Consider the following 15,626-nt stretch of genomic DNA (forward strand, 5'->3'; position numbering starts at 1 on the left):
ATTATGATTCGTTACATTGGCACAATGTCACACTTGGTAAGGGAAGGAAGAGGCGAATCAATCGACTGTGAATATATTGGTGGTCATCATCTATCGACCCTGAAGGATTGATAGTCAAAATTTATTCCAGCGGGATATCAATTCTGAACACAATGGGACGTTTTAAAATAACGCAGAGCAATTTGTTCGGCACTCCGGCGATTTATACATCGCCACAAAATTAATAACAACAGTATTAATAATAATAATAATAGTAATAATAATAATAATAATAATAATAATAATAATAATAATAATAATAATAATAATAATAATAATAATAATAATAGTAATAATAATAATAATAATAATAATGTCCTTCATTAATTTCTCTAGACTGATTGAGTATTATTATTGACATGGTTTACCTCCATCGTCCCCGCCGCCAGTGCCATCATGGCAACATATTTTTATTATTCAAATTACAAGATGTTTGTCTTCTATTTTTGTATTGGTTGTTTATGATGACAGCGGTTGTTGTGTTATGATTCACTAACCTGTGGCATCATGTCCTTCAAACAATCTACATTCCTTTACATGTATATACATACAGTTATACATGCATACACACACATATATATATAAGTATGCATGAATGTATGTACGTATGTATGTATGTACAGATGAAAACAATATTGATGAAAAGTTATGAATTTTCACAAAAACCGAATTAAAGAGGTATAGTTTGATGGTATTGAAGAAAAAGTTGAATAAAATATAAATTAAACATAAATTGATGAAGATATGATAATTATGAAGGCTATGTTTGGAAACCTTTCAGTGGGATGATTATGGGTTCCACATATATGGAAGATCAACTGCATTAAACTTATGGAGATTCATAGCCGGTAGCCCACTTCAGGTAACAAACATTAACATTGCCAATTTATGAAGGCTGATCATATTTTAAAGAATGGGTGGGGAAGACCACAAATGCATATTTGCACAATGTCATTAAACAGATGTCTAGCATTTCGTGGTAATATATCAACAGTTGATAATTTAGGCATTGCAGTTTTCGAATGTCATATATTTAGAGGCTTGATTTAAGAGACTTGGACCTACAACCAGGAATGCCATATGTTTTGTAAGTATATATTCAAATGTATGTGTTTGTAATTGTCATGTATATTTCTTGAGATATGTCTGTATGCAAGTTTTGTTGAGATGGCCTGTTGTACACCTCTCTGAGCGTAAATCACACTCACAAGAATACTGTTTACGAATACATGGATAGGTGCAGTTAAAAATCAATTGCAGATGAGAAATTCAAAAATTTGACTAACGTGGATGTTAGAGCAACAATTGCATGTACAAAACACAAACACACACACATACATACACACATCCACGCATACACACATGCGCACACATATATGTATACGAATAAATACACACATATATATATATGTATATATATATAGAAATATATATGTATGCATATATATATGTATTTATATATATGTGTGTGTATGCATGTGCATATATTTATGTATATGTACAGAAACTCACACACACTCACGCATACACACAGATATATATATATATATATATATATATATATATATATATATATATATATACATGTATTCATACATATATACGTATATATATATAGATAGATATATAGATATGTAGATTTTATGTCTATATATGTATATATATATATATATATATATATATATATATATATATATATATATATATATATATATATATATATATATATATATATATATATATATATATATATATATATATATATATATATGAGGTTGTGTGCGTGTGTGTGTATGTGTATGTCTCAATAGGATTTACAATATATGGCGAATTATATCTATGTTACTTTATTTGCGTTGGGTTTCTTATTGTAAAACAACGTCCTTTAAGACAAACCATTAGCAAATTCTTGCATATATTTGCATGCATTCATTCTCTGACCACACAGCATTGTATATTGCATCGTAGATATTCTATACACACCATTTTCAAACATCGCCACCTTGTTGATTGAGTTAGAATCACCACGCTTGCATATACATATATATATATATATATATATATATATATATATATATATATATATATATGCATACATACATGCATACATATATATACATATATATAGACACACACGCACAAACACATGGAAATTCACATATGGACACAAATACACAATTTCATACATTTATGCGTTTGTATATATACATATGCATGATTGCATATAGCGTCTGTGTCGATATATCTACATACATACGTAAAAATAAAAGTGAATTGCATCTAAACAAACATCATTTAAAATAAGTTTTACAAACGATTATGTGGAAAATCGCCATTTATACTTCGAGATCTGGCCACGAAATGACTATAAAATTCTTTTCCAAGATATCATCTAGGAAATCTCAAACAGTACTTTAATATCACAATGACTGTGGATATCCATTTCAAAAACGTACAATATCACATGGAATTGTATAATTTCAAAGAAATACATACAGACATATATATATGTATATATATATATATACATATATGTATGTATATATATATTTATGTATATATATATATATATATATACGTATATATATATATATATATATATATATATATATATATATATATATATATATATATATATATATATATATATATATATATATATATATATATGTATGTATATATATGTATGCATATATATATATATATATATATATATATATATATATATATATATATATATATATATATTATGTATGTATATGTATGCATTAGTATAACAGATTATTATAACTGCGAGCAGCATCCGAATATGTATGTCACACCTACACACACCAGACAGATTCTTATTCTTTTATTTCATTGTTTAACACAACAGTAATCTCGAAATATGAACAACATCAGCCATGTTTTTGTGAATAAGTGCAAACAATATTTGCAGTTTTAAAGTTAGTAAACAAACAGATTTGGCATGTCAATATCAAACTTTTGGAATATTGTTGCATTTTCGTGCTTTGTACAATCAATATTTCAGTTTAGTCGGTTGCATGGTCGTACAATGCTCATTGCATACTGTGTTGTTACAGATTTTTTTATTCAGTGAATTACACCACATTTGATATGATTTGTATCTATATGGGTGCATCCATTGTTTGGCTAATGGTATGACAGCAATATTAACAGTGCCTATTTTGCAAAGTTTTTTTTTTTATATTAATTGGTAGTAACAACACAGAAAACTATTATTATCTTATCTTAATTTACTCAATGAAAATATTTCATTAGATTTTGGAAAAATAAAATGATGAATTTATTTGCTACTGGATGTATACTGAACATTTTGATGACAATAAATAACTTTACATTCAAGTGGTTCACTAATACTGCCTGTCTTCCTAAATAACAACTAACTTGTTGTCGAGTGTCATTTCAATTCTAATATATGATTATGTCCGGACAAACACGTCAAGACGATAAATTTTAAAAAAATCGTTGAAAATATTCTTAGTAAAGCACTGGATGTTGATAATTCCCTGATTTCTTGAAAACGTGAACAAGAATATATGTTTTTAATGATAGGGGAACTAATTTCACTCTCTTATTTATGCTTCCGTTAATACTAATACGCTGTATTATTAGGTGGATATTTCTTATCAAATAAGAACATCTATTGTAATATTGATCTTTCTCACTTAGATAAAACTGGTTTTAAAACCGTATTGTCCATCTATATTGCTTGTTCTCACATCATTTATAAACGTGTGCCATCATTCATTGAAGCTTATATTTTGTAATATTCTCATTTAATATCTCACTTGTTTGCATTGGCCAAAGTATATGCGGTAAACTTTATTCTTAAAGTTGTATAAGCATTCCCGAAAGGAGCAGCAAACAAGATCATTTGAAACCTAACCTTAATGAATGACTGGATACCATTATTTTATTTTTATTTCCATTTTTGTTCCTTTATTTTTTTTGGTTTTTGATGTATGAAACATCGATTTGGCGATACTTAACGTACTATATTTAAGGAAATTTTGAAACACAATAGCTTTAATCAGATGTCAGTAGTCCACTGCATAGTGTACTGATGTAAAGCATCAAATGTTAACTGGGTGCATTTTAATATATTTTAATGGAAACAATTGAAGAGAATGTAATTAAGGAATGTATCATTGACGAAAATGTGCGACCACTTAAAACAGAAAAAAAAATAAAACATCCTCTTCAATAATAAAAGAAGACATCTTGCAGTATCATTTTGAAACTGGTGATGCACTTTTGTGTGTGTATGTGTGTACACAAAAAATATAATTTAGTATTGAATTGTTTTTAAATATTAAACACAAACGATGAGAAAGCTAATATGTCTAGATTAGCGTGGCTGTATTTGTGAAATGTATTATAGTGTATCTTCGTCATTCATGTTTATGAAACTAATTTATTTAGATAAAAGTAAGCACACATACAGATGTGAGTTTTAGAGATGATGGTAGTAAGAATTATAGATGGGGAATAGTTTAAACAAATATTGAAATATATTTATATTAATTACATTCCTTCTCTTATCAGTGTTTATATAACGTACTGTTTAATTATATATTCAACTACCCTCAAAGGTGTTGTAAATGATTTTCACAGGCTTCGTGGTCTAATCATTTAGATTTGTTATGCAATACGGCTTTAGTGCATATTTTATGTCTGTGATGCAATAGGGTAGCCTGAACACCGTCTTTCATTGGCGTTTATAAATGGTTTCCTTTCTATTTTTATCCTCATTTCAATCCGGTGTTCAATACGATTGTCTCACAGGGCAGCTGTCAGCCGGAACTTACAGATTGCAACAGATGAAGAAGACTTCACCCTAATATGACAAACTAATCAACAACCACTTCATATCTTTGATAAAGATTTTGATTCTGGTTGTTTGTTACAAGATTCAGATTGATTCATCTGCTCTTTTAATAAAATATGAAAAAATATAAAAAATTTGTTGATTACTCTGGAGAAAACAATAAGATTTATAAAATAATTTAAAAATAAAACTATAAAATCAAATCAATAGTAGACTCTAGTGTTGATTTCAACCACAAAATATACACAACCAAATTGGAATTCCTTTTCAAAGTTTCCTTCTCTCACATTCACCCATCACTCGTTCAACACACTATATCTATTGAATTCTTCTTACAATCTTAAGAAAGGCTTGGAACTGATATTAGAATCATAATAAGGCTTCTAAGTCAAAACGTTCTTAATTAATCCAATTATATCTAATAATTCTTAATTATAATTTATAGCTTATAGTTAATTTTTAAAATTTATTTTATACTGATGAAAATCCCGTATAAAAACATTTGAAGATTTGGTATAATTAAATCGATTTCAAACTTTTAATGAACACTCGTGGGGTGTTATTGTCATTAGCGTAATTATCATTATTAAAATTATATTATTATCACTATCATTCTCATTCTTAGCGTTATTATCATTATTATTATTATTATTATTGTTATTATTATTATTATTATTATTATTATTATTATTATTATTATTGTTATTGTTATTATTATTATTAATTTGCTCGCCATAAATCTTATTAACGTTCTTACCAGACATCAGTCTTTTATCATTCTCGTTATTGCTATTCTAAGCAACGCCATCATATTTGTAACATGCCAACATGCTCAACCTAATCAAATATATGTTCATTACATCACAGTAGGAGAACAGTGTACCGCATTATATCAAAACTTTGTAACAATTACTTTTACTTCCAGCTATATTGCTGAACTCCAGTAAGGCATTTCGGGCGAATAAAAAGCCTTGTTTTCTGTTGTCGTGGGTGCTGCTTCATCCTCATCATTGGATCCCTAGATCTCCGTCTGGTAACCGTCTGTGTACCCATCAAAAGTTATCATCTGGTTAGGTGCTGTGTACGTGTACTAGAAAAGATAAAACAAAACAAAAAAGTTTATGAGTGATTTATATATCGGTTGAGCCGACGAGAGAACCTGTACGCGATCACTCGATTTGCTAGAAATAGCAACGAAATCCTTTCTCAACACTCACAGCTTAATAAAACTACAATGTCATATCAAGTTTAAAAGATGTGATAGTTACGAGTGGAATACCTTTGATTACCAGTCTAATTAATCAGGGCTAACATGTGAGTAAATTACACAACATGTTGCTTATTAGAAGCCCAATTGTTTTATTTCAGTTTTTATTATTCTAATTAAGAATAAAACTTCAAATTTACTGAGTGTTTTTCAAATCATATGACGGTAGTGTGTATTTTTCAAAAGCTTTAATATTAGTATACTAACAGGGAACTAGCATTAGGAGAATAATAATAACTTTATACATCTAAATGGTAGTATTGATTAAAGATAGTAATTAAAATATCGTCTGATAATCAGGAATGTTATTCAGCGTCATTAAACTCAAAGGATTCTGATATGTTAATGATAGCAATCAACGATATGCAAATATTCGACAGTCAAGAAATAAGAACAATTAGTATGTGAGAGAGAAAGAGAAAGAGAAGTATGGGAGGAAATACTTTGGGATAAAAACAATAATAAGCAAGGAACTACAAGCAAAAATCGTTGTCCTCAATATACTAGATTCAAGAATGAAACCTGTTTTCCCTAAAATAGTTTTGGTTGGCGAATGAGATTCTAATGCGAAAGCTATTTTCCGAACTTTTATATTCTACTGAATCTTGAAATGTTGATAACACTTTTATCGTCCCCGCTATTTCTGTAACAATTATAATTTCTGCTAGCCTGCCAAAGCACTTACGCACTCCAAAATTACTTGCTGTACAACAACTAAATTAGTCCAGAAATTTATGTAAAGAAGATGTTAACTTGATGTATATATATATTACTAGAAAGGAGAGGTACTTTTCATATAAACTTTTAAATCGTTTTATTTTATATTACAAAATTTTTGCAGCACTGTTTCCGTCTTTTCGTACTAAGTTCAAATTCTGCCGAGGTCGATTTTGCATTTCATCCCAAATTGAGTACTGGGATCAATGTAATCGATTTATCGCCTCCCCGGAAAATGCTGGCCTTGTGCCAAAATATTTGAAATCAATATTACAACGCTCTCTCAAATCCCATATTACTGTCTTAAAAACTGAAATTACTCAGGATATTGTAGCTCTAATAAAAAAAAAGGAGACTTTCATACATGGAAAAACCTTTCATTGGTTTGCTCGATCGCGGCTGACTTAGTTTGAGCCACCACACGAACACTTTCTTTCTTGATAAATTAACCAGGAAATACAAAAGAAAGAAATTTGCCATGTTAATATGATATATACAATAAGATATTATTAATATAATTCATAGGCGAGACTTCCAAATTAATAGGTATAATTTCAATTTTTGTATATAAAATTGAATTTCATTTATCAGGCATATAAAATTCTTAAATATTATTAAACGTTTCAATATATAATTTACGTAGGAAATGAATTTGTTAATAATAATAATAATAATGATAATAATATTAATAATAATAATAATAATAATAATAATAATAATAATAATAATAATAATAATAATAATAACCTACTTAAAAACAATGTATAAAATACTAACATGTCTTAACTGAATATGCCTAAACTTTTCTTAATAGAAACTGGCAATACTTTCGCCATACCGGTCGTGACTTATAGTTTCCATATCGTTATCTCGTGAATTATTGAACTATGTAATCTTGACAGAAAAATACGAAAATTGTTGACAATGCATAGAATGCACAAAACATACAACGAATTTTCCTGTCATGAAAAGAGGGTGGACGTGGAATTTTACGACTGGAATTAACAATGAAGACTGCCACAATTGACATAAACACCTACCTGAAAGACTCGGATAACTGGATGTTAAAACTTTCTTAAACCACGGAAACAAGAAAGCATCATCTTAAGTAACAAAACAAGCAAAGGAATATCTAAATGAATTCCTAATACAACAAATGTCAAAATTAGACATACTGGAAACAAGCACAGAAAACGCTAAGCGTATGAAAACCCGTGCTAAAACTGGTCTTACATAATCTTACTGATAAATGGCAAGAAAAATCACTCAATGGCACTCAAAGAGCGCTAATATTACCAATGTTGACAAAGCCCTTACCTACCAATGGTTAGTGTCTTCTGGCTTAAAATCATAAACATAAGTGTTTATCAGAGCAGCCCAAGATCAATGCCTACCTACAAGGAGTTAGCAGGCCAACATATTACAGAACGGCATTAGCACATGTCGTGTATGTAAACAGCAAAAATGAAACCATTGATCATGCTGTCTTCATGTGCAGTCATCTTGCGCCTACAGAGTATCTCAACGGGCATGATAGAGCAGCGCGTTGATCGAATGCCATCAGTCTTTAAGTATCAATTTTGCAATTGGTGAAAAGAAAAAGACAGAATAGAAGGAGAATATTTAATCAAACAGTTTTGTGTAAATTTGATGATATTCTCCTGTCATTTTATTAATTCCTACTGATGTTAATAATCTGCAAACCTATTTCTCCTCATGCATTTTGAGTATTGAAAGTGTAGTACGCCAGTACAAATCCATTTGTCCTAAAAAATTGGGATTTCGGATTTCACCTGATAATATGATGTAGATGAGAGGAGCGGTGGTGGAGACAACTTGGGATGACATTGCCTTGCAAAATAACTGTGTCACTATTCTACCAACAGAAAACTTAACTTTTGTGTGCCAAATTTCAACGATAGTTTTTCAAAAACTAAACGTTAATTTTATGTTGGATTTAAAGTCATAGTTTTTAGCATAACAGTCACAGACATGCAAGAGTCAATTAAACTATCCTGTGATCCTTCCCAGACAAAAAAGACCTCATCAATGAACCGTAACAAGAGTATTAGTTCATGACCATGTAGGTATTTGAATGTCTGCAGTAACTCTGTCTCGAATTTCGACATGGAGTAATTAGCAAAATTAACTAACATGAGGGTACCCACGGCGCAACACCTCGTCTGGTGGTAAAATTTTCATCCAAACTTCTTTGTGTTAGTTTGTAACACAAACGTCTATGACCTACAGAGAAACTTCGATAGGAAACTTTTGTTTGAACGTTTATCCAAGGCATTCATGCATGCTTTTACCCGTTTATCGTGGTCAATATTGGCATATAAAGCAGAAACATCCATGGTTACGAAAAAGCAATTCGCGACATGAATTCAGCGTTCAAAGAAGTTGTTGATTTTAGATATCTATTGCAATCGCATCGCGCTCTTCGTCTACTTTAATAATAATAATAATAATGATAATAATAATAATAATGAAACGAAAACAATGGGAAAAGAATGAATAATAATAAAACAAAAAGAATGAAAACTGGTCTAAGGGATATAATAAAGAAGACCTTAAGGCCTTCTATCATGCCATGTATTTCTCCAGTAATAAGTCTAATACCAAACTAACCTACCTAAACTAGAGACAGAAGCACCTTGAAGAAAGATTCTACATAGACACTAACAAACTTGCCAACATCAGAAGAAACATAATGGAAAAGAAATTACGAAGTGAAGTACAGATTGACCAAAATAAACAATCAGTAAGGGATAAAGGGAAAGAAGTTGCAACTAAAGAAGATACTACTGAAGAAAGAATTATAGACCAACCTAGGTCTAATGAAAATGCCGTAATGATAGAAACAGTAAATGTAACTGATAAGCAAAGTGAAATACTCTCTGAACCAACCATAAGCACCAAGGCAAATGAAAATCAAATAGATGAAGAAAGTCACACAGAAATTGACCCAACTGAACAACATGATCTAAACAATCAAATCATGATTGAATGGTTGAAAATTAAAGAAAACGGTATGAATGAACGTGACACTCTGCCAAAAATTCACAACTCTAACCAAAACCTGACAGTAATTGGTAAAATTCGACTTGCACTTCGCGATATAATTTCAGCTAATAATACTGATATTATAGGTCTCAACCACCTGTACTATGCATCCACGAAAATCTCAATGATTCTATGAAGTGAAACGATTAGAAAACGACAACATTCCCACAAAAGCCTACTTGGTGAAGGCGTACTCAACATCAAATTCAGCTACTTAGGTCTAACATAGAATGTTTTAAAATACCTTAAGTTTGACAAGACTATCAAACCAACAAAAAACCGAAAATTGAAGAAAAAATATATGAAAACCATACTTGACATCGATACCACGATAGGCACTATCAAGCAAAAGGTATATGCTAAAGCTGCTCGCACATCACGGTATGAACAGCGCGTTAGATTCTTCAAGGACAACATGTTAAAAAATAACCCAAAACAGGTTTATAGGAGGACAGGGAGAATACCAGTTACAGTAAAATCTGTCCCATCAAAAGAAGGAGCGCAGAAATGTTGGAATTAAATTTGGGCAGAATAAAATAAAAACATAATAAAAAAAGTCCCTTTGATTGATAGAATACCTATTGACTTAGACTCCTTAGAAGATCGAAAGTGGAGGGGTATTAAAGTAGAGAATGTAAGATCTGCTCGGAGGAGGTCAAGCACATTGAAGTCTCAAGGAAAGTTTCAAGAAAATTTTAAACTTCTAGTTGACTGCCTTCCCAGCAAATGATGAACTGCTAAAAACACTTTACAACAACGTTTTGCAACAAACTAGCACGATTCCCTCTTGGCTACTTAATGGTATTACATTCCAACCTCCAAAAAATGAAGAAACAAATGAACCAAAAAATTATAGACCCGTAACCGTCTTAATAACAATGTATAAAATACTATCATTTGCCTTGACTGAATACACCTATAGTATTTTAATTGAAAGAGGCATATTCCCCAAGGAGTAACAAGGATGTAAACGTGGGTCCTATGGTTGTAAAGATCAGCTACTAATCAATAAGATGATCATGGAAGATTGCCACAAACTATACAAAAACTTGTCGATAGACTGGGTAGACTATAAAAAAACAGCTCTTGATAGTCAACCACTTAGCTAGATTAGGAAATGTCTGGAAATGTATAGAATAGCACATACTCTGGAGATGTGAATATTTCATGTAGCATTTTCCAGGGTGACTCTCTATCACCACTCCTCTTTTGTCTAGCCTCTCTCGAAATTGCTCGATGATATACAATACGATTATAAAATATTTGATAAAAGTATGCATCATGTCTTTTACATGGGTGATTTAAACTTTTTGCAAAAAATGAGCAACAACTCAAGGGCTTAATAGCAATTGTTAAATAATTCAGTGATGATATCAAGATGCAATTTGGCCTCGATAAGTATTCAAAAGCGACCTTTATCAGAGGAAAAATGACAGAAACATCTAACGTTAATCTTGGCCAGTACAATGTTATAGAGGAGTTAGAACCAGCGGTGAGCTACAAATACCTAGGGGTATTAGAACCTAATGGCATCACACATTCAATGATAAAAGACAGAGCTGAATGCAAGAAGCAGTATCTAAGCGATCAATACTTTCGTCATACCGGTCGTGACTTACAGTTTCAATATCATTAACTCGTCAAAAAACTGAAATCTGTAATTTTGACAGAAAAATACGAAAATTGTTGACAATGCATAGAATGCACTATCCTAAGGAAGATATAGATGACATTACCTGCCAAGAAAAGAGGATGACTGTGGACTTTTACAACTGAAATTAACAATTAAGATTGCGACAATTGGCCTAAACACCTACCTGAAAAAACTTTGATGGCTGGATGTTAAAACTTGTCTTAAAGCATGAAAGCAATAAAGCATCATACTCAGTAACACAACAGGCCATGGAATATTTACGTGAATTCTAAATACAACGCATCCCAGAATTAGACGTACTGGAAACAAGCACAGGAAACGCTAAGCGTATGAAAACCCGTGTTAAAACTGTTGCCTTAGATATTCTTACTGATAAATGACAAGAAAACATTTCAATGGCAAATACCCAAAGAGAGATAATAATGCCAATGGTTGGTGTCTTTTGGCTTAAAATCGGAAACAGAAGTGTTTATCATAGCAGCCCAAGATCAATGTCGATCCACAAGGAGTTACCAGGCCAACATATTAAAGAACGGCAGTAGCCCAGCATGTCATGTATGTAAACAACAAAATGAATTCATTGATCATGTCTCCATGTGTAGTCATCTTGCGCCTACAGAGTATCTCAACAGGCATCATAAAGCTGCACAATTTATTCACTGGGTAATTTGCAAAAACCCGGCCCTTCCTCATGATAAAAGCTGTTGGGAACTCAAACCAGCTGTAGTGCTTGAAAATGATCACATCTCACTCCTCTAGAATTTCACCGTTGAAACTGACGAAAGATAAATGCGAATAGGTCAGATATTTTATTGAAAGACTTCAAACAAAAATCATGACTCCTTGTTGATATGATTGTCCCAGTCGACATAAATGTATGTCAAGACCAACGGAAAAATGAGCAAGTATAAAGATCTTGAAATAGAAATTGGCAAAATGTGGAACCTGAAGACTGTAATAATACCTGTTGCCATAGGTTTCCTAGGAATGATAGCAAAAGTCACTTATTCCTACCTAGCTCAGATACAAGGAAATCCCAAAATGGCAGATAGTCAAAAGATAATGCTCATGGGAACTGCCCATGTCTTACGTAAAATACTGCCTATGTAATCTAATATTTTAAAACAAACTTATAATTTTCTTGTTTTCTTAAATATTCTCTAGAACAATACTATGTGCAAAACCAAACATATGAAACCCTAAGCATAACACCAACTTGAACTTGTAATTTGTCTCTTGAGGTGCTTAGGAAAGACTTGAAGTCAGCTTGTACAAATACAACGCAAAATTCAAACATATAATAATAACAATAGTTTCAAATTTTGGCACAAGGCCAGCAATTTCGGGGGAGGAGGCTAGACTGGATCGATCCCAGTGTTCAACTGGTACTTCTTTTATCCACCCTGAAAGGATGAAAGGTGAAGTCGACCTGAGCGGAATTTGAACTCAGAACATAAAAATGGACGAAATGTCCTTAAGCACTTTGTTTGATTTACTAATTATTCTGCCAGATCGCTGCCTTAATAATAATAATAATAATAATAATAATAATAATAATAATAATAATAATAATAATAATAATAATAATTCATAAATTTATAGAGGCTTTATATTCTCACAGTTATAAGAGGGTAAGAGGAAAATTTTTGATAGAAAGGCCATTCAAGATAATGTACGCGATATAGAAGAGAGATCTCCATCTCCAGGAAGCGAAATTAGTTGTATTTATTTTGTCTGTTTGTTTTTTTTTTACTCTATAGGGGTACTTACTACTTTCCCACATTTTCTTTTTCGATGAAACTGATCTCTCTACATCAGGGAGTTACACAGTTTCCCTAATACGATTGAGAAACTTATTATTCATATGGATGCTAAAGCATGAAAATTACAAAGTTCATTTGCACTTCCACACAAAACGTTGAGAAAGTACTTTCTATTCATTATCACCTTCATTTTAAATACATCTTAATTAAACACTATTTCGAATTAATTTCACACACACCGTAAGCTTTTTGTATCTTCTCTCCCTGCATGTGTGTGTGTTTATGTGCGTATTTACATGTGTGTGTTGAGTATTTATAGAAATATATTTATCTGTGTAAATATCTGTAATTATATATGAGCACATGTGTGTGTGTGTGTGTGTGTGTGTGTGTGTGTGTGTGTGTGTGTGTGCATCCATGTATGTATGTACGTAGTTATGTATGGATGTAGGAACGGGCATATCCCTTTGGTTGTCATTACTTCTCATTACTTGTCAGTTTCTAATTACTTCAAGGAATGTTTAGAAAGTTTTAATTCACTCCCTACACTTAATATTTATTTCCAAATCCTTATATTTGTGTTGGCACCGACACTTGGATTAGTACACTACACACTACTATTCGTGAAGGTTTTTAAAAGAAATCCTGTAGTTGTGCTTAATGTTGTCAATACGTTTTTGTATATCCTAGATAATGGATACTTCGTTATTCTAGTGCGCATTGTGTATTTCCTCTCCTATTATCTGTTGGTATTTCATAACGCTGGTATAACATCCAACGTACCAAAACTTCGCCTCTGCCAAGTCTACAAATTTACTATTTCTTTGCTAAGTACGTCAAGTATTTTGTCTCTTTTCGTGCATTTATGAGTATCTAGTTAGAAGGATTCGATATCGTGCTGAGTGTCAAAAACACTTTATTTCAAAGCTTTTTTACGCCGCTCTTCTCTGGAGTCATTAAAATTACGTTATTTTATTTCATCCATCTTTGTCTGTTTGAATACTGTTTATTTATTTATTTTTTTTATGGTAGGGCACTAACCTTAGTTCTACTCCTTTTATTACAGTAAGATCTAGTGTCATTTTAGTTTTAGTTTATTTATAGAATGAATATTCTTAGTTCTCCCTTCATGTGACAACAGTTATTTGGGCTATATAGAAGCTCAAATCTTTTTGATTTCCTTTTGTTCATTAAAGACAAAACATGGGTTTTGGTTTTGTTCATATTTTGAAGCTATTATTATAAGTTTTCCAATAACCAGAGTTTTGCAGGCCGGTTTGCAGATTTATTACAATTTTCTAAAAGTATAAGGTTCATTTTTTCTCACTATTCGTACTGCATATTTTTTTCTCTGTCGGATTTTGGCAATTCTTATTTTCTAGTTTATTTTGTTGAATAAACTAGATTCAACAGAATGATCAGATTATTTAAACAAATAAATTCAGATATAACGTTTTTAAAGTGTTTGCTTGTCATTGGGGATACTATACAGGCGAATAAGGATTCCCGGTTCTATGCATACGGAACACTGACAATAGACTTTGCGTAATTAATCTGTCATGTTCATATTTATTTATCTTGGTCTTCGAGTAAAAAATTATTGATAAATAGATGATCTTTATATCCTTTCAGCCGGTGGGAAAAGGTCATCTTTTTCATATTAGTGTTTTTCTACAACAGTACTACTGCAGTTTCGGTATTAAGTCTTTATGAACGCAACTTATGTTTCTGTAATTTTTAGAGTTTACTGTGCCCTTACTGCCACGAATTAAGAGGCTTTCCCTAAAGTTATCCAGTTAATGGTTGTCACCGTGTTTTAAACATCCATTTTCAACAACTCTTAAAACATCTTATGTGTTGTTATAAATATATTTTAAAAACAAGTTTAGTATCATATGACCTGGTTCTATCAATTTTGTTTTTATTTGCAGTCTGGACTACATTTTGTGTATGATAACCCCTGCTGTGATAGTCTAGATGCTCTGTCCGTTGTATTGAGCAATTCAGTCTCTCGTGATTCACCTCCACATACTTCACTTGCTGGTGACGCTGCATTGATTTCTTTATTGTTTTAACTCACTCTTGATGAAATATTTTTTTTAGGTTAGAATAGAACTCTTTGTTTTGATCAAAGAATCGTCGACGCTTTTCAAACTATTTTGATTCTTGGTGTTTTAGTGAGCTTCACTTGTTTCAAGCCATCATTGATAACGGATACCTTTTTTCTTTCGTTTGTTATCTTCTGTTTCTATAGCTTTTGATTCTTTT

General features: G+C 31.4%; 1 protein-coding gene across 2 annotated transcripts in view; it reads right to left on the reverse strand.

The window, feature by feature from the left end:
• Window positions 1–15,626, reverse strand: part of LOC106876580 (glutamate receptor 4) — a 735,993-nt gene that overhangs the window by 79,679 nt on the left and 640,688 nt on the right. The window contains exon 18 of one of the 2 annotated variants that reach the window (XM_089348773.1): window positions 5,805–5,981. The exons of the other annotated variant lie outside the window; for it this stretch is intronic. Within the exon in view, the coding sequence (XP_089204899.1) occupies window positions 5,910–5,981 (72 nt within the window). The 3' untranslated portion in view covers window positions 5,805–5,909. The remainder of the gene's footprint in view (window positions 1–5,804; window positions 5,982–15,626) is intronic. 2 annotated transcript variants of the gene reach the window in all.

Source organism: Octopus bimaculoides, chromosome 1 (assembly GCF_046866305.1).
Source record: "Octopus bimaculoides isolate indiv1 chromosome 1, ASM4686630v1, whole genome shotgun sequence".
In the NCBI taxonomy this organism is placed as follows: Eukaryota; Metazoa; Mollusca; class Cephalopoda; order Octopoda; family Octopodidae; genus Octopus; species Octopus bimaculoides.